Below are 24,781 nucleotides of genomic sequence, written 5' to 3'. Positions count from 1 at the left end.
AGACAATGAAGGGCAACAGAGGAGTAGATCATCTACATATTGGACTAGTGTGGACCTGGATAGGAAAACAAGGTCAGCAAGGTCTCGGGCTAATGCTTGGGAAAAATATTACGGGCTTTCATTATACCCCTGGGGCAGTGTGGTCCGTGTGTACTGTTGCCCCTTGTAAGAAAAGGCAAACAGGAACTGGGAGTCAGGGTGAACCGGGAGAGAAAAGAAAGCAGAGCACAAATCAACAACAGTAAAATGAGTTGCATCTGGTGGGATAGAAGCCAGAATCTTTGAGAGAGGCAAGTTTTGATTCTGTCCACCTATGATTTGCCTCTTCCCACCACTGCATGAAACAATCAACCTCTCCTTTTGCCAATTTAGTTGTAGGTTGGCCGAGTTTGTCTTTTAAGACGTCTACTCGGTCTTTGTCCCAAGATCCTAACAATGGCCACTGAATTTTGGGATTCTCCTGAGTTAGCCTTTTGCGTTCCCATACACATGTTCCCCACCCCCCTCCCCCCAAGGTCAGCCTTTTGAAGCCATCCCCCACCCATGTCATGAGGTTTTCTGTTCATTCAAACACAGCAATGCTAGCAACAAGACAAACACCACAGACAAACAGCACAAAACACATATCCATGGTATTCTGAGCTTTTCTTCCGCTGGCGCCAGCTTGCTTGTAGAGTCTAAAAACAAAAGAAACAATTTCCACCCCCCTGGTGGGGACAGATTATTGCTTAATAATAATACCACTTTCTTTTACAAATTTCCTTGCTAATTGCAGGAAAAACAGAAGAATTACCTCCAGGCTGTACTTATTTTGTTCTATAGTCAGGCTGTTCTATAGTCAGGCTAGTGAATTACCCCACTCACTGATCATTTATGAATTCATGAGGTGGTGTACCTCAGTTTCCCTTCTTGTGCAACAGACCATGTTTGCAATAGTTTCTCTGCTGTACCAAGCTATAAGTTTATTCTCAGGTAATAGCGGAGACACAGCTTCAGATTTTAGCACTATTCACACACACAAAATTCTCTTTTGCCTAACATCCCTTGCGCTGTGATTACTCTTTTACACAACTGTACCCTGATTACACTTCCATCTTGTACAACTAGACACAACCAGGAGCAGCCAAGTTAAGTTCCAATAGAAACCCCTTACATCCTTTAGTGATTTTGATTACATTACCCAACAGTCAAACAATTTTGATCTGATTCTCTCTCTGCCTGCTGCCTGCAGCAGTCCCTTATAGACCATTTCTGTGGGAAAAGGGCCCATTTTCCCTCAGAACAGCTGTAAAGGCTTCTGGGGACAGAAGCATAGTGCTGGTAGTAGTCACTCTACCCGGCCACCTTAGCCTAGACCATTTTCCCAGAAATTTACAGGAGTCTGCACTCTTCCTAAAATACATAAACTGAGCCGGCGTTCCTTTAGGGAACTGTCCCGACTTAGACGTCTGGTTACCCATACAGGAGGACTTTACACACCAATCACACAAGAAGGAAAGTCGGGTTCGTCAGAGCGATGCCCGGTGCAACACACAAAAGGAGCCCACAGGCTACTGCCTCAATCGCCCTTGCTTTCACACTAAGGGTTTTACCCAAGGCGCGGTGCGGCTGTGATTGTGCAGATTTCATTCACTCAGACCGTGGGGAGAGGAACCCTTTGGTCAGTCGATCCCCGGATGGAGACGGTGCCCAGACTCAAACACACCACAGGGAGGACGGATAGACACAGAGACAAGACAGTCCTCAGTCCGGACAAAACACAGAAATAATTACCTGACCAGATTCCTGATGTCTGATCCCGGGATCCCTACCAGAACAGAGTGGGAACCAACCGGTTCGATGGCGTAGACTTCACTGTGGTCATGCACCCTTCCGTTCTGGCGGAGGACCGCTCGGGCCAAATGCCCGGGTGCCAGCTTGCCACGGCCGTCCTAAGAACAGGCAGGAGTCACACGGCCCCAGTGAAGACGGTTGCCATCTTGGTGGAACCTCCAAATTGTCAAAGTCAGATTCAGGACTCACATAATTTGTCAGACCACTCTGTTTATTAGCAAAGCTCCTTGCTAATGCACCCAGATGTGAGCCCCTCTCTGAGGCCCAAGATAACTTATTTATACAGCTAAGCCAAAGCCAATTTAACATAAGAGACAAAAGAAAGCAGAAACTGACAAATATACATACATATCTTATTTGCATACTAACGTTTACCAATCTCCTAGCTCAGTAGGAGCTCTAAGTTAGTTTGAGGACCCATTGTCTCACACACCTTAATGTTTCTCTTCCTGACAACTATATTTCAACAAACCCTTCAAGTAGCATTTCTTTAATGAATTATAAATTCAATATAATTCATTCTACTTTCACAGTAGCTTGCATAGCTTGTGCCTAAAGATGATTCAGACTAACAAAAAGAAAAGGAGGACTTGTGGCACCTTAGAGACTAACAAATTTATTTGAGCAAAGCTTTTGTGAGCTACAGCTCACTTCATCGGATGCATGCAGTGGAAAATACAGTAGGGGGATTTTATATACACAGAGAACATGAAACAATAGGTGTTACCATACACCGTGTAAGGAGAGTGATCAGGTAAGGTAAGCTATTACCAGAAGGAGAGAAAAAAAACAAAACAAAAACCTTTTGTATTGATAATCAAGGTGAGCCATTTCCAGCAATTGACAAGAACGTGTGAGGAACTGGGGGGCGAGGCGGGGGGCGGAAATAAACATGGGGAAATAGTTTTACTTTGTGTAATGACACATCCACTTCCAGTCTTTATTCAAGCCTAATTTAATGGTGTCCAGTTTGCAAATTAATTCCAATTCAGCAGCACTTGCTACCCAAGATCCATAAACCTGGAAATCCTGGACGCCCCATCATCTCAGGCAATGGCACCTTGACAGCAGGATTGTCTGGCTATGTAGACTCCCTCCTCAGGCCCTACGCAACCAGCACTCCTAGCTATCTTTGAGACACCACTGACTTCCTGAGGAAACTACAACCCATTGGTGATCTTCCTGAAAACACCATCCTGGCCACTATGGATGTAGAAGCCCTCTACACCAACATTCCACACAAAGATGGACTACAAGCCGTCAGGAACACTATCCCCGATAATGTCATGGCAAACCTGGTGGCTGAACTTTGTGACTTTGTCCTCACCCATAACTATTTCACATTTGGGGACAATGTATACCTTCAAATCAGTGGCACTGCTATGGGTACCCGCATGGCCCCACAGTATGCCAACATTTCTATGGCTGACTTAGAACAACGCTTCCTCAGCTCTCATCCCCTAACGCCCCGACTCTACTTGCACTACATTGATGACATCTTCATCATCTGGACCCATGGAAAAGAAGCCCTTGAGGAATTCCACCATGATTTCAACCATTTCCATCCCACCACCAACCTCAGCCTGGACCAGTCCACACAAGAGATCCACTTCCTGGACACTATGGTGCTAATAAGCGATGGTCACATAAACACCACCCTATACCGGAAACCTACTGACTGCTATTCCTACCTACATGCCTCCAGCTTTCATCCAGACCACACCACACGATCCATTGTCTTCAGCCAAGCTCTGCGATACAACCGCATTTGCTCCAACCCCTCAGACAGAGACAAACACCTACAAGATCTCTATCAAGCGTTCTTACAACTACAATACTCACCTGCTGAAGTGAAGAAACAGATTGACAGAGCCAGAAGAGTACCCAGAAGTTACCTACTACAGGACAGGCCCAACAAAGAAAATAACAGAACGCCATTAGCCGTCACCTTCAGCCCCCAACTAAAACCTCTCCAGCGCATCGTCAAGGATCTACAACCTATCCTGAAGGACGACCCATCACTCTCACAGATCTTGGGAGACAGGCCAGTCCTTGCTTACAGACAGCCCCCCAACCTGAAGCAAATACTCACCGGCAACCACACACCACACAACAAAACCACTAACCAAGGAACCTATCCTTGCAACAAAGCCCATTGCCAACTGTGTCCACATATCTATTCAGGGAACACCATCATAGGGCCTAATCACATCAGCAACACTATCAGAGGCTCGTTCATCTGCACATCTACCAATGTGATATGTGCCAGCAATGCCCCTTTGCCATGTACATTGGCCAAACCAGACAGTGTCTACGTAAAAGAATAAATGGACACAAATCAGACGTCAAGAATTATAACATTCAAAAACCAGTTGGAGAACACTTCAATCTCTCTGGTCACTCGATTACAGACCTAAACGTGGCAATATTACAACAAAAAAACTTCAAAAACAAACTCCAAGGAGTGACTGCTGAATTGGAATTAATTTGCAAACTGGACACCATTAAATTAGGCTTGAATAAAGACTGGGAGTGGCTGTGTCATTACACAAAGTAAAACTATTTCCCCATGTTTATTCCCCCCCCAACTGTTCCTCACACGTTCTTGTCAACTGCTGGAAATGGCCCACCTTGATTATCACTACAAAAGGTTTTTTTGTTTTTTTTCCTCTCCTGGTGGTAATAGCTCATCTGAAGTGATCACTCTCCTTACAGTGTGTATGATAACACCCATTTTTTCATGTTCTCTGTGTATATAAAATCCCCCTACTCTATTTTCCACTGCATGCATATGATGAAGTGAGCTGTAGCTCACGAAAACTTATGCTCAAATAAATTTGTTAGTCTCTAAGGTGCCACAAGTCCTCCTTTTCTTTTTGAGGATATAGACTAACATGGCTGCTACTCTGAAACCTGTCAGACTAACAAGTTAGTGTTATAACATTCTAAACTACAGTAGTGTAACTATATATGGGATCAAATTTATTAGGAAAACGATCTAAGTACATTTCTTTTGCAAGATACCACATCTAGAAAGAGTATTTGATGTCTCATGTGAAAATAACTAGCCTCTTTCCTTTAGAGAACTGTAGATGATCTTTCTGTGGTTAAAGATAACACCAGAGTTACTGGAGAACGTTTCAATAAGATAGAACAGTCACAGGCATGGTGAGAGCGCAGCCACATGCTGATAACAGCCAGCTTTTCCAGGGGCCCTTTAGCACTGGTGGCTCTGTCAGCCGTTTGTTCCAGGTATTGGGCGGTGGGTTTTGAGGACCTTGGGAGGGGAAGAAACGGAAGGATATGATTCAGGAAGTTTTTAAGAGAGGTACTATAGAGACAAGAGGAAAAACGTTTGCATTCATTAGGTTATGATTTTAGCAGGAGCATTGGCTCAGATAATGACTTGCTGGCTGAGTTCAACAGTTTTCTGTGCTTTTGCCAGCAGATGTTGCTGTGATTAATAGGGCCAGCTTTGAGAGCTTGCACAGCATTTGTCAAGCATTCAGAAGAGAAGGAAAGCAAACAATAATTTTTCAAGGAAGAAAGTGATGATTATCCCAGCAGCCCTGCTTCCTTCTGGCATGGTGCTTCCACACATGAAGCCTGAACCAAAGCCCTTTGAAATCAATGGAAAGACTTGGAAGCCCATACCCATGGCCATGGAGCCAGCAGTGAGAGCAGTGCTGTTGCTTCTTAGCAGGCAGGAATGTGCACGTTAGCTCCCTCCTGCTAATATTCCTAATAGTGCCATGTCAAATTCAATGAAAGAATAGGCTAGCCATGCGGCACCCTGTTGGAGGGCATCTGAGTGTTGCTAGCATGGCTCTTCAGTTATAGATTCAACTCCTACAGGGTCAGTTTTTAATTTTTTAAAAATTTAATTGATTTCCCCCAATTCCTTCACCTCTGCCAGAGACTGACAGTATGTGTGGTTTAGAAGGAGCCTGAGCCTAGAGACAGTTGGTTTGGGTAACAAGTTGCTTACTTCCTCTCCCAGATCGTTACTGCAGATATTAGATAAGACCAGACCTAGCCCTGGTCCCTGAGGTAAGCCACGAGAAATACCCTCCCCCAAATGGACATGTAACCGTTTGTTTGTTTATGGCCAATTAGCCATGCTGTTATCCAGGCTAGTGGCAATTCATTTTTCAAGTAACATTTTGTGAGACCATTATTTCAGTTTTGTGCTGGTGTCAATCCTTCATTTCAACTAATTCTTCAAACTTCTTGTCTTTATTTTTCTTGCTAAAGACGAATTTTTGAAGAGAGAGTTCAGAATCTCATCCCTTTTGGGGTCATCATTAATTTTATCCCCATCTTCGTCTATGAATGGACCTGTTGTCTCCCGGGTCTTCTCTTTTTTACATCTGTAAAAGCCCTTCATATTCTCCTTAGCCCCTTTTGCTAGCAGGGGTTCATTTGCCTTTGCTGTCCTTATCTTCTCTCTGCAGACTGCAACTGACTCTGTGAATTTGGTTGCCTCCCCCTTTCTCGTTTCTAGTACAGGTTTTGTTTTATTAACTACAGCGCTTTGAGCAGCCCTATTATGAAGCCTCATTGAATAGCTCTTAACTCTTGGAATCAGCTTTTTCAGAGGAACTGCAGTCGATTGTGCCATAAACTGGAGTGTCTTTAAGGTTTCCCCAGCTGTATCTCAGATTGGTGAATATTAATACTTCCTCTTTTTACACCATACTCACTAAATGTTTGACTTTCCCAAAAATCTAACACCCTTTCTTCGATTTCCTGAATTCAAGGAGCTTGTGATCACGGGTCCCAAGCTTCCTTATTATTTTGTCACTTCCTCTGTAGATCTAGATGGCTTCTCTTGCCTTCCCTCTGCATAGGAATAATTTAGATGTTTGACTGGCCGATAGGGAGTCAAATTCCCCTACAAATACACTGTCTTGCAGATGAGAACCTTGCGAGTTGCTCCAAGATTCTCCTCTGGTGGTTTATAGTAGATCCTACAGCGTCCCCACCACACCCTGCATTGTCAGTTAACTCCCTTGCAGTGTAAAAGTTTTTGATCTTCAAAACTCCACCCCCTACATCCTTTCTTCCTCTATAAATATTGTACCCATCTGTATGGATATTTCGCTTTCGAGAATCATCCCTCTGGGGTTCTGTTATGCCCGCTTGCTCATAACCTTTATAATTTAGTTGAGCTTTGAGTGGTTCTTGTTTGGTTCCCATGCTCTTTTTGTGTGCAGACGGGTAAAAGCAGGTCTGGGGTAAATGCCACTCTCCCACATAGATGCCTCTTTCCTCTCCAGGGCTGTTGTGATGGAACTCTGGTCTGCACAGCCTGAGGGAGCAGGTTGACGTTGCCAGCAAGAAGAGCAAGAAAGTAAGAAATAGCTACTGTATCCAGCTTTCCCCCCCGCCTTTAAGTCCTTTGGGATTTACAGTGCTTAAAACAGTGTACGTTATTCCCCTTCCATGATTTTTCAGTCCCACAGAGGATGTCTGCTTGTGGGAGAGGCAGGTGCTTTGTAGCCTAGGTGAGAAACACAAGACTTGCAGAGGTAGCTTCCTGACAGACAGGGATTTTATTTAAGTTTCTTCCTTGTAGATTCCAGCTGCCCCACCTTCTAATAGCCACCTCCCCTCCAGGTCTCTTCCATCATGGACCTCACGTCCAAGAAGGGATAACGTGACAGAGTGACAGTGACTTAGCAGCCGTGGGTCTGTCCTCCTCGTCTGTGCTTTTAAGGTGCAAAGTTAACAGGTCAATGGAATAAAGAGCCTAAAGTTCTGTAACTGTTCCTTAATGCTTATTAACTCATTGAAGCTCCGTCATTAAGCAAATAACTCTAGATCTGTCATGAGAGTTCCTGTGTGTTTCTACAGATGCTGTTCCTGAGAGCTAAGTAAATAAACAAGCATTTAAACAATTAGAATATAACTTCTGAATTAGGGCTTTTTTGGCATTTCTATTCAGGACAAGCAGGTAGAGTACTAATAAGAATAGACATATTTTTATTCTCATTTTCCATTGTGGTTAAGTGGTTGTCATCCTGCTTGCCCACAACCATCTGCTTGAGGCTCATTTCCTTCTGTACAGCCCAGCTGATCAGCAAAAACAGTTTCTGTTTGTCTTGCTACATTTTATGTTCGATTTATTATCATAGCTCTCAAGTGTTAAAGAAGATTTGAACTGTACCTAGAAGCCTGATGTGACATTTTGACTTAGTGTTAGAGTAACAGTAATTTGTGCCATGAGTCCTGATGGTTGTGTTTATTTAAAAATTGCATTGAAACAAGGACTCTGAAACCAAATGATCTGAATAAACAAACTGCACACTGGTTGCATTCTGTGCCCACATGGGCACACCTGCAAACAGCACTGTCTGTATGCCTATATAGCACGCATTTCTATGGGGCCTTTCTGCATAGAGCAGTGGTCTCCAGCCTTTTTACGCCCAAGATCACTTTTCGAATTTAAGGACAACCCAGAATCTACCCCTCTCCTTCCCCAAGGCCATGTCTCGCTCACTCCATTCCGCCCCCTCACGGTTCCCCGTTCCTGGCCAATGGGAGCTGCGAGGGCAGTGCTTGGAGGCAGGAGCAGCGTGCTAAGACCCCTGCCCCTCCTTACGGGGCCACGCTGGCTGCTTCTAGGAGCGGCGTGGGGCGTGGCAGGCAGGGAGCCTGCCTTAGCAGCAGCCCAGCAGCATCACCGGAGACCACAATCGACTAGGAGAGTCCCCAGGATTGACCAGTCAATCGGGATCGACCGGTTGGGGACCACTGGCATAGAGCATCATAAAGTGAACTATAGATAAGGTTATTTATTCCCATTATGTGACATTTTAGAACAAGAAGTAAAAAGAATATGGGCGCTCATTGCACAGGAAGTCAATGAGGCTTAGTAAGAACATAGCAAGATTAAGGGGAAAAAAGTTGGGCATTTGTATGGATAACAAGAATATTCTGAGTTAGAAAACTTATTGCTAACAAAAATTTTGGAAGGGATATTAAACGTTGTGCTTTCAGATTTAAGCCAGCTGCTATTAGCAGTCTCTAGCTATTAGAGATCAGGATGAGACCTAATGTAAGGGGCAGATTACCCCACATCTGCTGGTCTATGCTATTATGTTGACCACTTTTACAAGTCTAGGTTATATTTTTGTACAAAGCATGCCTTGTGAGGCATCATTTGAAAATTCATGATCTGCTGAACATTATTATCCTGGTAAAATATGTGTATCAACATTGTATGTAAAGTTATGAGATTCTGCTGTGTAGCATTGTTATAACATGCTCCAATGTTAAGAAAAGCAGGCCCAAACCAGTTTTTCAGAGACAAAGACACACTGACACCCCAGCCAGGTGTTAAAGAGCTATCACTTGCTTAAGCTGCCATTCTCCAGGAACAGGAAGGTGTGAATAAGAAATTTACATTTAATCACAGGGACAGTTCAACCCTCATATCCACAAGAGACTACTTGTTGCTTGCACCCCAGTGCGGGGAGGGGTAATTCTCAAGGTGCGCGGAAGGGTATAAAAATGGAGGAGACACACAACACAAATGACCTCTCTCCTCCTTCATCTCTGCTCATGACATCAACGACTCTCAAAGAACTGAACTAAGGGGGTGAGGTCCCAGGCTGAAAGGAGACCCAGCCTGTGAAATTTATTGCAGCATATGGTGAGATAAAATCTTTGCTTTTAAATTCACATAGCTTGTTAAGTTAAGTATTAGCTGCATTTTACTCTTTTATTTTCTTTTGTAACCAGTTCTGACTTGTATGCATCATCATTTGTAATCACTTAAAATCTATCTTTCTGTAGTTAATTAACTTATCTTATTGTTTTATCTTAACCAGCGTGTTTGGACTAGTGTGGGAAACTCCATTTGGAATAACAAGGGTGGTGCATGTAGCATTTTCCTTTGATGAAATGAGGGACTTGCTATGAGCTTGCCCTGTCCAGCACGCTACTGAACAAGACGTACATTTCTGGGGGACAAGGCTGGGATCAAGAATTTGAAGGTGTCTCCCCGTATATAGTTAATGAATGACTGATCAGAGTGCTCATGTATTTATCTGGGAATGAATTTGCTGGGTGGGGGGAGGGGGATCTAGGAGTACAGAACACAATTGCCCATTTTGGATTTGAGGCTAATTTTCCTGTTTCTTGAAAAAAATCTCATGGGATTTTTAATGACCACCGATCGTTATTTTGTCTTCCCCTTTTCCCTCTGTGCGTCTGCATCCCATCCACCTCCTTCCCATGCAGATGGAGGTGCTATCTTAAAATATTAGCGGACCAAACTATTTCCAGCCTCTCAGGATTCCTCTTGTGATGCTCCCATTAGCTGTATACATTCCACATGGTGCTAGAAATGTTGTGCTACCAGGAGTGCTGTGCATGGCTGAGGCTTGGTCTGCACTTGAAAGTTGTATGGGCATACCTGTGTCAGCCAGGGGTGTGAAAAACTGGCCAGCATAGCCGTGCTAATATAGCCCCCAGTGTAGATGCAGCTATGTCCGCGGAAGACTGCTTCTGTCAATGTAGCTATGTCATTTGGGGAGGTGGTGTTCCTACATCGATGATAACACCCCTTCTGTTGGTGTAGGCTGCATCTGCACTCCTGGGCTGGGCTGCCATAGTCTCCAGGGTAATATAGACCTACCCTTAGCAAGGTTGTGTGGCTTGTCCACATTAATTCATAATGAGGTGTGGTCTGTGTAGAAAAGAGTGAGTTAGTTTTTGCTGACGAGTGGAAGAGTGGCAAGGGAGAGTAGGACAGAGTCAGTTTTTCTTTTTAATGGTTGGATGCAAAATATCTTGAGCTTCTGTCAAAAAAAAATATTGACGCCATCCCTGGACCTAATGTGGTGATAGGGGGCGCTGTGCTGCAGAGACGGGGGTGGGTGAGTTACTAGAGGGTACTTTCCTGTCTGAGTCAGCACTAACCCCAGTGTACCAGTATGGTGCTAGGGGAGATAAGATCTTTTACACCCACAGACGCCAAGATCCAATGAATTTCAGAACCTAGGAGAGAGTTTTCATCACATGTGATCTCCCTGCCATGCCCCAGGGCTGTTGTTTCCTGCGTTTCAGCAGCTCAAAGCTCCTGCTGCCTTCAGGGGGCCGCAGAGCTTTCCCTAGCCCTCTGGCTACTTGGTCATGCTAGCTCCTTTACCAATACCACATCCTGGAATAATCTGGGTTGCTCTTGGAGTTCTTCAATCCAAGCACTAAACCATGCTGAGACCTGTTTTGTTTGTGAACCATGACAACACCTTGCCCCAAGATGTGGCTGTTCTGGTCTGTTCTCCACAGTACAGATGCTGAAGGAAATGTATGAGAAATTGCAATCTGTGAAGCGCACAATGCTGTCTTTTTTGTTGGACAGAGGACCATTTCTGCCACTAACCCAATGCATCACGTGGACAGGCAGTGTGAATAGTGCATTTATTCTTATTCGGTGCTTTTGGGTTTCTTTCTACAAGGAACTGGATTGTGGTTTTGTTCTTGTGACAATGACTCCCTGTACCATTCCAAATAATGTCATACCATAATGAAATTATACATTGTAAGGAGCATGACCCAGTTGTTGTTCACACTCTTGTAAAATATACCGTTCAGACTAGTCTCTCAGGGGTATATTTCACTCTGCCTCTACTCTCATACATGTAAAATAAATGCAGTGTTTATCCTTGCAGCTTAGACATTTCTGAAATATCAAGTAGTTACTGCAGTTCTGCTCCAAGATGCCAAAGTTTTTTGTTTAAGTGAATTTATGGCCTGATTTTCAGAGGTTTTGAGCAGCCAGAGCTTCCACTGAAGTCAATGAGAGCTGTGCCGCTCAGCAGCGCTGAAAATCGGGCCATACTTGAAGAGCCAAATATAGTAATAGGCTTGCAGCTACTGCAATTGCTGCATTGCTTAGGCAACCTGGCAAAACACAAAGACACATTACCGTCCATTCTACTGCCACCTACATTGTTCCACTGATATTATTCAAAGGTTCATTCATATATTCAAAGGCCAGAAGGGACCACTGTGATCATCTAGTCTCACCTCTTGTATAATGTAGGCCAGAGAACTGCACCAAAACAATCACTAGAGCAGATCTTTTAGAAAAAAATCATCCAGTCTTGTTTTAAAAATTGTCAGTGATGGTTAATTACTCTCACCATTAAAAATTAACTCCTTATTTCCACTCTGAATTTGTCTAGCTTCAGCTTCCAGCCAGTGAATCATGTTAGACCTTTCTCTGGTAGATTGAAGAGCCCATTATTCAATATTTGTTCCCCATTTAGCTCCATATAGATGGCAATCAAGTCATCCCTTTATCTTCTCTTCGTTAAAATAAACAGATTGAGCTCTTTGATTCTGTCACTATAGGCGTGTTCTCTAATCCTTTAATCGTTCTCGTGGCTCTTTTCTGAAGTGTCTCCGCTTTTTCAGTATGCTACCCTATATAGACAGAGGAGTTTCAACTTTTGTTTTTGTCGCAGTTAAGTCTCTGCTCCCCTGAGGTGATTTTGAAAAGTAAACACATTCTGTTGTCTCTTAATGCAGTTTGGATGCTTAGGACCAAATACTTGATCTGCATATGCAGCTCCCATTGACTTTATCACCAATACAGATGCCCATCTGGATTAAAGACAGTGTACAATAATGCTTTCTCTGATGAAAGCATGTCCTGTAAACGTGATTGAAGGGCTGCAGTGCACTTTCTAGAGAGATGGAGGCAGCCTGAAATGTTGAAGACCAAGGCAACTTATTCTGGGAGTCTCTCCCCTAAGTCCCATGGCCAGGTGTTCTGCCTCTGCAGAAAATGGAAGGTGTTTGTGAGAATAGCAGATGCTAGTGGGGACTAAATTTAGCTGCTCGGCAAACCACTGTTTTTTTTTTTTTTAAATCATTATCTTATCCAGATGGTGAATTGCATTGAGGAATGAGTGGGCAGCTTGGAACAGTGAACTGGCATAAACCAAAATTCATATAAAAACATATTAGCTTGATTAAAAATCTTGTAGCCTGATGTGCAGGAGATCAGACTAGATGATCATGATGGTCCCCTCTGGCCTTAAAATCTGTAAGTCTAAATATGGTACCCTATCATTAAAGAGAATCTGTGTCCGAATGAACCCTGTAACCACAAGACCAATCCATTTCTTGCCTCCACATATCTATGTATAGCCTCCTCTTCGTTATTTTGTGGCTGTCTCCTCAGCTTCTCTTCTGAGTGCTGCATTGGTTACATGCAAGTGTTGATTTTGGCTAGGAGCTGAGAAAGCTGGGAGATTGCGCTGTTTACATCAGATATAAAGGAGATACAGATCTGGGCATAGACTGAGAACTGCTGGCACTTCAGCCTGTGCTCTCACCAGCTCCCCAGCGGCCTCATATAGGGTATGTCTACACTGCAAGTAAGGGGACTGTAGCACTGGTAGGCATACCTCTCCTGGTGTTAATTCAGATAGCACAGGTAACAATAGCAGTGAAGACAGCGTGGCCTGGGCTTCAGCTGCCCGAGTACAAGCCAGCCAGGGACCCTGGGTACCTACTCAGTGGGGTTGCTAGCTTCTGCTGAAGTCCACGCCACCACCTTTCTGACTATTATTACCTGGGCTAGCTAGATATAAAGTGAGCTTGGGTATGCCTACCCAGGATACAGTCACGTCTTCCCGTGTGGTATAGCCATCCCCAGAGAAGCTGGGAAGTATGGGGGAGAAGATTGAACCTTGTGGGACTATACAGATGAGAGCTTTGAGGATGGATGAGCAGTTGCCCATCATGACCCTCTGGGTTCAGGTTCCTACGTTTGTAGACCTAAACCTTTAATTAGGAGTAAATGAATGTAAAGCAGCTTGCAGGTGAAAATGACAAGAAACTCTCTTTCTGTGCTGCAGGGAACTTCTGGACATGACCTGCCGTCTTGCCAACACACTGAAGAAATACGGAGTACAAAAAGGGGACAGGGTTGCAATCTATATGCCTGCGACCCCACTGGCTGTGGCGGCCATGTTGGCTTGTGCCAGAATTGGTGCTGTTCATACAGTGGTCTTTGCTGGATTCAGTGCAGAATCTTTAGCTGGGAGGATCATTGACTGTAAGTAGTTTCAAAATGATGCACAAGCATATTAGGAAAGTGCTTTGCTCCTTGGAGGATTGATCCTTTGATCCAGATTCAACATTCAGCTTTCAAAGAAAGGCACACCCAGAATATGGCTGGCTTATTCTCCTCTTGCTGGGCAGTTCAGTTCTCTCCGTAGCAGAAGCATCAGAGTACTATCACTGCGTTGGCTCTCTATGTTCCTGATTGTCATGAACGGCTGTGGGTTTAATAAGATTTTAAAATCACTGTAACATTCAATCAATTTTAAATGGCTGTCAAATAATGTTTAAACCATAGGGAAAACTGAGATCTCTTGAGGGGAAGGGGAGCTGGTTATGTTCTCTTATAGTGAAGTGACAGTATCCTAGTGCATTCTTGTGAAGTGCTAACTCTGCAGCGTGTAATTATATATTTGTATTTCTGAAGTGCCTAACGGCCCCAATTAAAGATCAGGGCCCCATTGTGTTAATCATGGTATAAGCATATATCGACAGTTGCTACCCTGAAGAGGTTATAATATAAATCAATAAACCAATGATAGACAACACAGAAACAAAGTATCAAAAGGCAGAGGTTTAATACAAAACATTAGGTGCTATGATTCTTACAAGTACATCTTTTAAAAAATCATCTTTCTCTATGGCTAGCACGAGGAATTAAGTCTCGGAGTATTTTGAATGGAAGGTAATCTAGGTGGGGCAAGTAAAGGTTTTGTCTTATCTCTGGTAACTAGTGTAGGGGTTATGGGTAAACATTCCTTTATTATACAGCTATATATCTGCTACATAAATAACATAACATGAAATGTGTGTTGCAATTTGAAGTGCTATGTTGAAGTGGTACAGTTGTGATATGGCTCCCAGGAAAATCCAGAAATCCTGAAAACCCCACATGAGCTAACTGGGTGCTAGAAATCCACTGCCATCTTTTAAAAAAACAAAACAAAAAACCCCCCAAAAAACCCAAAGCACACTGAATTTGCTTGGAATTGGGGTTGAATGGAAGATTTGAAGGGGCTGAAATGAGCTAAGATCAAGTGTAAGTAGTCTCTTGGCCTATCCAAGGCCGTGATCAAGTGTCTTGATGTTTTTGGTCTTTTGGCCTTGAGATGAAAATCTTGTCTGTGTCTCTTGGACCTTGAAGTGAAATAATTATCTACTCCATAGAAAAGGTATGAGAATTGTGTGGAAGAAGATGTTTACTCATTAAGGGACCTGATCAATTCTCATTAAAATCAGCGAAAAGGCTCATTGATTTTAGTAGGCTTCGGATCAGGCCGTAATTCTCTTCCTCTACCTTGGAGATTGCAAAGGCCATCTTGCCTTCAGTGTATCAGGATTACAAGGAGCGTTTGTCAGTGATGTTGGCTGTTACTGTCTGATAGAATTTCTGAGTAGCTGCACCATTGTAATGTGTGACTTAATATCCCCATGTGTGACACAGGGTGAAGGTAGTGAAAAACAAACTGATAGGTCTGTAAAATCTCTCTCTTGTTAGCTGGCTGCAAAGCTGTCATTACCTACAACCAGGGAGTCAGGGGAGGACGAGTTGTAGAGCTGAAGAAGACTGTGGATGAAGCTGTAAAGAATTGTCCAAGTGTCAAGCATGTCTTTGTGGCTCAGAGAACAGACAACGCAGTCCCCATGGGTAATCGTGACATTCCTCTTGAAGAAGTATGTTGACTTTGTTAAATGTCACCCTTTTATCTAGGTATTTCCTACAGGGTGTGATGGTTTATATCTCAGCAGGTCCCCATGCCAATTACCAAACACATTTTCAGGGAAAGTCAGAGGCAGGGCTAGAAGCTGTGTTATTAAAATGACTATGTAAGGGCACTCCTAGCGGAGCTCAGGAGAAAGTACAATCAGCTTAATCTAGAACGGACACACTTGTAAATAACCCAGACTATTTTATATGGGCCTTTGTTGCTATGTAGTCTCTGTGCATTATGCTGACGAGGAATATCTCTGTGGTCTGTGTATTCTCATTTTATAAATGTGGTAGATTAAAAGAATTTGAAGCAGTTACGTATTTTCTTTTCTCTCCTTTTAGTATTTTAAACCTCAACTTTTTTTTCTTTGGTCTGGTTTCTACAAATCCAGACTGCTGGCTTCAGTCTGTCTTCTCTGACACATGTAGCAAAGGGATAAAAAACCCATGGCTGGCCTGGATCAGCTGACTCAGGCTCGTGGGGCTTGGGTTCTGGGGCTGAAAAATTGCTGTGTAGAATTTGGACTATGGCTGGAGGGTCCCAGAGCTCAGGCTGCAGTCCGAACCTGAATGTCTACACAACAGTTTTTAGCCCTGCAGCCTGAGCCCTGTGAGCCCAAGTCAGCTGAGCCAAGCCAGCCGCGGCTATGCCATTGGGCTTTTATCCGCTGTAGACATGTACCTTCAATCCTCAGTCAGCAATTTTGCTTGCTCCAAGGTAGGAATGTAAACACCGTTTAAAAAGTTCACTGTTTAAACGATTAAGAAATATTTTGTTTAAACGGTTAACCGATTAAAGGGCTGGCTGGTGTGGCTGGGGCCAATCCGGCCAGCGTGGCTGGGGCTGGAGCCGCTCCAGCCGGGGCCAGGACTGTTTGGGGCGGGGCTGCTGGGGCCGGCCAGTCGGTTGGCCTGGGGGGGTTAATGGTTAAGGCGGGTTAACATTTTACATCCCTACTCCAAGGCTCCTGCTACTGCCCTAGTCTTAACCCCCTCCCCCAGATCAGAGGAGTGGTTACGGCACCCTTCTCCTAATATGGGCGCTAAGACCCGGAGTACTCTAAACAAAATGGTGTTACTTACAGTTTCTGTAGCTTCTGCTGCCTGTAGAATGCCTTGCATTTACACACAACAGGTGTCATAGAATCATAGAATATCAGGGTTGGAAGGGACCCCAGGAGGTCATCTAGTCCAACCCCCTGCTCAAAGCAGGACCAATCCCCAACTAAACCATCCCAGCCAGGGCTTTGTCAAGCCTGACCTTAAAAACTTCTAAGGAAGGAGATTCTACCACCTCCCTAGGTAACGCATTCCAGTGTTTCACCACCCTCCTAGTGAAAAAGTTTTTCCTAATATCCAACCTAAATCTCCCCCACTGCAACTTGAGACCATTACTCCTCGTTCTGTCATCAGCTACCACTGAGAACAGTCTAGATCCATCCTCTTTGGAACCGCCTTTCAGGTAGTTGAAAGCAGCTATCAAATTCCCCCTCATTCTTCTCTTCCGCACACTAAACAATCCCAGTTCCCTCAGCCTCTCCTCATAAGTCATGTGCTCCAGTCCCCTAATAATTTTTGTTGCCCTCCGCTGGACTCTCTCCAGTTTTTCCACATCCTTCTTGTAGTGTGGGGCCCAAAACTGGACACAGTACTCCAGATGAGGCCTCACCAATGTCGAATAGAGGGGAACGATCACGTCCCTCGATCTGCTGGCAATGCCCCTACATATACATCCCAAAATGCCATTGGCCTTTTTGGCAACAAGGGCACACTGTTGACTAACTGTACTGGTTAATTGCAATGACCAGAACGATGTCTTTCATTGAGGGAACCAGAGCAGATTACAACAGATTCTCCCCAGTGTGGACAGGAACCTTAAATGTTGCAGCTGCATCAGTTCAGAAGATGGCCCTTTGAATTACATTCACAGTGGACTGCAATGCCTGGTGGTTGGAAATTACCTCAAATCCTCTCTCCCTGCAACAGTACTAAGTATCAAGGAGAAAGTGCTTCAGGAATTCCAGAATATATCGATGCTACTCCAGCCGTAACCATGCTGTGTGTGGACATGCCAGGATGGTTCTGTCAGTCTGTAGAACGTCTTTTACCTCCCCAAACTGGACGTACTGTATGGAGCTGCAGCAATAACCAAGACACAGGAGAGGCATTAATATACGGAAAGGACAGTGTAATTGTCCCATCTCTACTGAGAATGATTGTTTGGGAATATTTACAGTCTACATGGCCTGGGGGAGAAAGGAGTGACCATTAAAATGTGTTTTAGATGGTACATCTGGGAACATGCAGCTTGATGCAGAGTAGCTGTGTTAGTTTGTCAGAAGCAATAAACAAAGTACTTGGCACTTTTGCCACTGGAAATCACTACTTTGCAGCTAAAAAAATGACAGTGAGTGAAAATACATGTACTGGGCCAAGTATGTTCCAGTTATAGGAGGTACAGCTAATAATAAACACTAACCAGAATAAACCTGCCTTGTTGGTCAGAAACTATCTTAGTCCATGAACCACGTATAAACTGGGGAAGTGATGTCTCCCTGAGTCTGCAAATAACCTGAAACAATTGATCTGAGAGATGTAAACTGACCAGGCATCAGTTAATCCTGAAACTTAATATCAACATCATTATCATTGTTGTTAAGTCTTTCCTTGTTGATCATTTTAGGATAAACATCCAGCTACTATGTTTATCCCACAATCCCAAACTGCCTTCCATGCAGTCCAAGGTACCGAAAGCCCTAACTATTCCTTTCTCTAGTACTTGCCAAAGACTTCCAGCTTCTCCTTTTTGCGGTGTAGTTGTGTGTTTTTAATACAGATATCTGAGACACATTGAAAATACAGGGACAGTGTGAAAGAAATTGAACTCCATGTTAAAATAAATGACACAGGGATACTGTACGGATCAGCAGGACTTGAACCCAAGCCTGCAGGCAACCAACATCCCCACACTGTCACTTGGTGGCAATTGTAGCCTGGCTGCTCCCTCTGACCTACAGTCCACAGAGGTTGCTATGACTGCTGCTTCTGAACTCCTGGGATTGATGTTGGCTATGACTTGGATTCTGACTCCCAGTCGACCCCTGGAATCTCAACACTGACCCTGATGCCTGGGATTGACCCTCAGCTTGACTCCTGACTCTGGCTCTGACCCTTGGCTTCGGTTCCCAGCTCCCAAGGTCCTACCTACCTTTGCCCAAGATCCTGACACAGACGAAATTATTCATTTTCATATTTAATTCACTAATATTACTCCAAATTTGAACTGAACTGATGCTGCTGCATTGGAGTGCTACAGGTACCAGTTGGTAGTGCTGCAGAATTTAAGTCCGTCTTGCTGTGGAGCACGTGGGGACTTTGTCTTGCCTGGGTTGGGTATATGACCATCGGAATATGCATTGACTAAAGGTCACAATAAATACATGATATGATGAGCTCTGTCATTTGCCGGATGTGTAAAATTTATTTCTGACCCTATTGGGTGCTTGTTTTGGTAAGATTGATTTGTCAAATGCTTAGAAGTGACTGGAACTAGATGCAGGCTCTCAGGCATATTTGCTTGTAAATACAGGTCACCTTACAGTGTTTAAAGGGCACTTGCAATTAGTCACATGGGTCTCAGCAGACAGATGCCTAAAGAATCTTGAGGGACGTGCTTATTCCCCAAGAACAGTACAGAGTCTGCAGGAAGCAGGCTGCCTGTCAGCTTTTCCAGCCACATGTGGAGTATTTGGAATATACTTATTGCCACAGGCTTGATGCACCTGAGGAAGGGGTTGCAGTTGTAGCCCTGGCAGCCAGGCTCAAAAATGTTTTCTGAAGAATGATCATCTTCAAGTCTACTACATTTCTACAACCCTTTTGGGGAGATCTTTCAGCCATGTTAAGGTCTTCAAGTGAATTGTTGCAGAGTGACAAGCCATGGAAATAGTTAGAGGAGTGTGATGGTACTTCAAAAAGATGAAAACAAAAGCAAGAACAAGGAATGCCTTGGGGTATTATGATACACAGCACTCCACAGAGTCATAAAGAGTAGGAGTTGATATTGCACATGGCTGAAGATGGCAAGAAGAGATGGGTTGTCTTTATTAATTATTAATGTATTATATGTTAAATAATTTTTTACATAAAAGCAGGCCCCAAGCAACATGGCTGTGGGCCCAGGGCACACTTGTAACCTGGGCCCCGTCCCATCCCACACAGATAGATGCATAGGGATAAACAGACTCATGGAGATTGTATAAATAACGTTTAGTCAAATTCAAATGTCCACAGTTTTTAGTCTGAATTTATTTCTCATGGTGATGGGCTTGTGGCCCTCTGGCTGGGTCCCTCCCTGGGACCATACCCTGGCAAAGTGTCCCCATTCCCACCCTTCACCCCCCTTTATTTGTGGCCTATGCAGTGCTCTAACTTGCATAGCACTTTACAGAGATTAAAAAGGATTTGTCCCCGCCCTGCCTGGTCTTTACTGTCCCAATTAGGCCCAACCCGATGCTGCAGGCAGTGTGGAATCACACTGTTCTAGAGCAGTGGCACTCAACCTTTCCAGGCCACGGGACCCCTTTCAGGAGTGTGATTTGTCTCGTGTATCCCCAAGTTCCACCTCACCTAAAAACCACGTGCTTACAAAATCAGAAATAAAAATACAAATGTGTCACTGAAAATTTGCTGACTTTCTCATTTTTACCATTTAATTATAAAATAAATCAACTGGAATATAAATATTGTTGTTACATTTCAGTGTATAGTGTATAGAGCAGTATAAGCAAGTCATTGTATGAAGTGTTAGTTTGTACTGACTTCGCTAGTGCTTTTTATATAGCCTGTTGTAAAACTAGGCAAATATTTAGATGAGCTGATGTACCCCCGGAAGACCTCTGTATACCCCCAGGGGTACGCGCGTAACCATGGTTGAGAACCACTGTTCCAGAGGGAGCAATGGGAGACGTAAATAAGAAAAGAATCTCTGTTTATAACAATGAACCTTTTATTATGATACAATTCCACTAATATCACTGTGTTTGAAAACTTGTTTCGTTACAGTACCCAACCCCTTGAGTTAGCTGTACCAACACTGGATGACTGAACGTGCAACGTTGGGCATTGATCTTATGTATTTATTGTTACAATACTGAAGGCTAGAAATCAGCAGGACTTAGTAATGCCAATGGTTTACATGTGAATTTTGCATGTGAATTTTTGGGAGAGTTCCACAGGAAAAAAGGACATTTTCTCTGGTTCATACACTGATTAACTGCTTTGTGTCCTTGGCAGATACTGCTGAAGAGGCTTGGAAAGACCCAGTTCTCTCCCAAATGAGTAGGTGTACAATAAATGGCCAGTCCAATTTTGTGGCAGAGGAGGCTTTGGAACACTAGTGAGAAAGGATAGTCTCCCACCTGAACAAGGTGGTTCACTTCAGGGGACTGTTTTTGATCATCTCTCCATGCTATGGAGCAAGAATGCGACAGGATCTGCACAGAGAGCACTCTGGGACATGTCACACGGTGGCTGAAGTGGGACGCTAGCTCTGTGTTCAGGATTTGATTAAGATTGAGCAAAAGGCTGTGGCGTTTGCATGTGATAGTAATGAAGACGCTAATCTTAGCACCTGTGCATCTGGGCAAATGGCTGACTTGAGTATGGCAGTGCCTTCCTATTAATTTTCCTGAGAGAGATAAATTTTCCTTGTATAGGTCAGCAGCAGTAAGAAGTAACTTCAGCATCCACAACAGCCTTAACAAAAACCATTAAGGAGTTTATTTGCATTATATATACTCCCTGGGAAGATGGTGTTTGACGGTGGACCACAAGTAACTAATGAAGAATGCCAGCAATTTATACAGAAGAAAATTAAATAATCCCTCCTCTTCAAATGGGGGTGGAGCATAAACTGCTGATATGTGCACAGTGAGCCCACTCCCCTCTGCCTTGCACTTGGGCCCAGTGGATATAAGACCGTTAAAGCAGAATGGCAGTGTTTCTGTACCCACTTTGCACAGGTGTAAATGACGCCACTGGGTGGAAGGCAATAGGAAGTCAGCCTCATGGGGCTGTATTTTGAATCTAGGCCCAGGCCTGAGCAAGGAGTGATGTGTAAACCACATCATCCCAGGACTAGCTCTAGGAGGCACTGTGACTAAGATGCCCCTGCTGAGGCATAATTGGAATATGGAGGTGAGCTGGGGTATTGATTTATTGCTGACCTGCAGCAAATTGCTACCTCTCCACCATTGGGCCAGCTACTCTCCCCCACTTGAGGGGTGAGGGTAGAAGCTAAGCCTTCACCCTCTCTCCAGTCACTTGTTCTAGGGAGGGAATAAGCAGGCCAGGAACCCACATACTCCTGCGTGCCAGGTCCACGGTCAGGGTAACTTGAGTAGGGATATAAGGAGCTCTTACTCCCCCTCACTTCCTTTTGTCAGCACCTAGAATGTGTCAGAATTGAGCCCATAGCATCCTGAATGCCCTCTGCTGGGAGTTCTACCGATAGCTGCGCCTGGTGGGTGACATTACCCAGGAGGCAGCAAAGGATTCTTACTAGGGAGTTAGCTGGGTCTCTGTTTGGAGCGGGAAAAATAAAACATGGATTTTCTCTTTAAAAAAATAAGTCAAGCCTATGCCATGTATCATCAGCAGGGGCTCTCAGCTCCTTCTCTAGCCAGGAAATGGAGGCAGGCATTGGGAAATCCTAAATGTGACTTAAAATTAGACTGAGAAGTGTAAATTAGAAAAAGAAGACCCCCCCCCCATGGAACTTGGCCCCTAAAGACCTTTCTGTTATTGCAAAGTGTGGCTCATTATGGGAATCACACTTCTATTTTCTACCTGCAACTTTTATCCTCCCAAAGTCTTGAAACCTATGAGAGTCCCTGCCATTTTTATAGATGGCTTTATTAATCCAGTTCCCTGAAACGCCTGAGACTCACAGAAGGGTGGGTCTAGAGAATGGGTGCTGCACACCTTCCACGTGAACGCTTAAGTGGGGTGTGCTGCACACATTCGTTTGTTTCTGAGTCAGGGGAACAGGTGGTGCCTGTCATTTGAGCATCCATGCCAGGTCATTCTTCATCTGCTGTGTCTTCATGCTATGTCATTCTTCATCTACTACTTTGCCTTTCTTTTAGTAAATACTCAGCTCTTGCCAGTCTCTCTGCAGAAAAAGATGGCATCAGAAGAAATGACAGTTCTTCTATACGTAACTAGGACCCTGGTGAAACACTGAAGTGTTATGAAAGGATTGGTTGCGTGAGGCTAACATGTTTCTTTGCTACTTCTCTCGTCTTAGGAGATGGCCAAGGAGGCTCCTGTGTGTGCTCCTGAAAGCATGGACAGTGAAGACATGCTGTTCATGCTTTACACCTCCGGGAGCACAGGAAAACCCAAAGGGATTGTTCACACTCAAGCTGGGTATCTGCTTTATGCTGCTGTGACACACAAGGTACCTCAGCAGCGTTCCTTGCAAAAAAAAAGAACATTTGTGCTTTATCAGTATTGATGTGGGACATTTGTTTGTTTAATAAGGCTGCTTCTGTTAGTGTTTGCAAATTATGTGGCAAATAGTGTGTAATCGAGTTGAAAAGTACACAAGAGCATATGAATAATTAAACAGTATTGATTTGCTTTCAGGAAGTACACTACTAGGAAAATCAGATCCCGGGGGTTGTAAAGAATCCAAATGATGCAGTGACTCCACCTGAGCATTTTGAATTCATTGGTCATTTACTGGTTTAGTTTTGCACTCCAGTACTGCACTGATTGTGCTGGATTCCGAACAAGGGCCCTCCTTTTGTGATGCTCGTCTGTTGAAGAGCAAACAAATTGTATTAACACTCAGTATTTCTGCCTCTGCCACTGATTTGCGATGTGGTGCTGGGCAAGCCCATTAGCCTCCCTGTACCTTCATTTCCCCCTAAGCCAAATGGAGCTAACGAGACCCTCCCAAAGGGGTGTTGTGAGGCTTAACTTCTTACAGTTTCTGCTTTGAGATCCCCTCCTGAAAAGTGTAATTGAAATCCATATATGATTATACTGAAGTTTCTAGATGAGATTTCAATTCTAGTCCCAGCCTCTCACTCACTTGTAATTTTCTGAGATATTCGTCTTTGGGTTAATCTCAGCTCAAAGGTGAATTTTAGAACGTTTGAGGATTATCCATTCAAGCTGATGGGCTGAGCTGTTAAACCTTTCTCCAGTGGGGTGGAGTCACACCAGTCAGCTTTTTTTTTTTCTCCAAACAGCAGCAAGGTGGGGCATACAAATCTGTTTGCTTCTCAGTCCAAGAAGAAGGTTCCCAACTTTGCTCTAGGCATTCAGAGGGTCTTGCTTCCTACACAGATGCATTCCTCTTAAATGTACTGCCTTTCAAGCACTAGAAAATGTACTGTAGGAATAATCCAGCACTGGTAGGAACATTGACTGGCTGATTGATGAGATCTTTCCTGCCACTCCTTTCTATGACCCTTTGGTTTTGATTTCAGAGTAGAGTGTTGGATTTTTGTTGTACTCTGTTTTTTTGATTTAAAAGGTAAATCTAACTGTAACTTTCCAGCTCTGGTAACATGCATCAGCTGGTGCAAGAAGGTAGTTTTCCTAGGTAGAACATTTCTGATAGCTGAGGAAGTATAATCAGCCCCAGATGCTTGTTATCTAAACTATAACGTGAAAGGCTATATATGTGTGACTGGAAGTGAATGGAGTGAGGAGTTCCTAGGGCAAGCTGAACCACAGTAAGTCTCCTATGGATACCTTGTTTCCTTCATTAATACCCAGGGTATTAAACTGGAAACAAATGGAACACGTTGTAACGGTAAAGTTGGCTAAATCCTGAGGACCAAGCTGCCATGAGCTCAGCGTCCATTGGCGTTGGTGGGGCACTGTGCAGGCACAGGTGGCCTCCTGCACAGTGCGGGATCACATCCTTCATTCTGACTCAGCAGACTCCCACTGAAACCACTGGGTCTGATTTAAGGACTAAGAACCACAGGATTTGGCCCACTCCTTGTATGAGTGGTGGTATAGCCTTCCATCCTTAGGCCAGCCTTGCCTCTGTGCATTTATAGCTCGTCTGTCTGTTCATGCTTACTTTGTGTATATGCTTTAAATGATTTTTTGCTGGCTGAGTTGAAATAA

At 44.0% G+C, this 24,781-nt stretch overlaps 1 protein-coding gene across 2 annotated transcripts in view; it reads left to right on the top strand.

Annotated features, from left to right (window-relative positions):
- The window catches only part of ACSS1 (acyl-CoA synthetase short chain family member 1), a 78,154-nt gene that overhangs the window by 25,736 nt on the left and 27,637 nt on the right, over positions 1-24,781 (top strand). For both annotated transcript variants that reach the window (XM_074949842.1, XM_074949841.1), the window contains exons 3-5: positions 13,713-13,912; positions 15,416-15,591; positions 22,938-23,090. In XM_074949842.1, coding sequence (XP_074805943.1) covers positions 13,726-13,912; positions 15,416-15,591; positions 22,938-23,090 — 516 coding nt within the window. In that variant the 5' untranslated portion in view covers positions 13,713-13,725. The remainder of the gene's footprint in view (positions 1-13,712; positions 13,913-15,415; positions 15,592-22,937; positions 23,091-24,781) is intronic.

This window comes from Natator depressus, chromosome 3 (assembly GCF_965152275.1).
Source record: "Natator depressus isolate rNatDep1 chromosome 3, rNatDep2.hap1, whole genome shotgun sequence".
In the NCBI taxonomy this organism is placed as follows: domain Eukaryota; kingdom Metazoa; phylum Chordata; order Testudines; family Cheloniidae; genus Natator; species Natator depressus.
The sequence above is the reverse complement of the archived record's forward strand: the minus strand, read 5'-3'. Positions and strand labels throughout refer to the sequence as shown.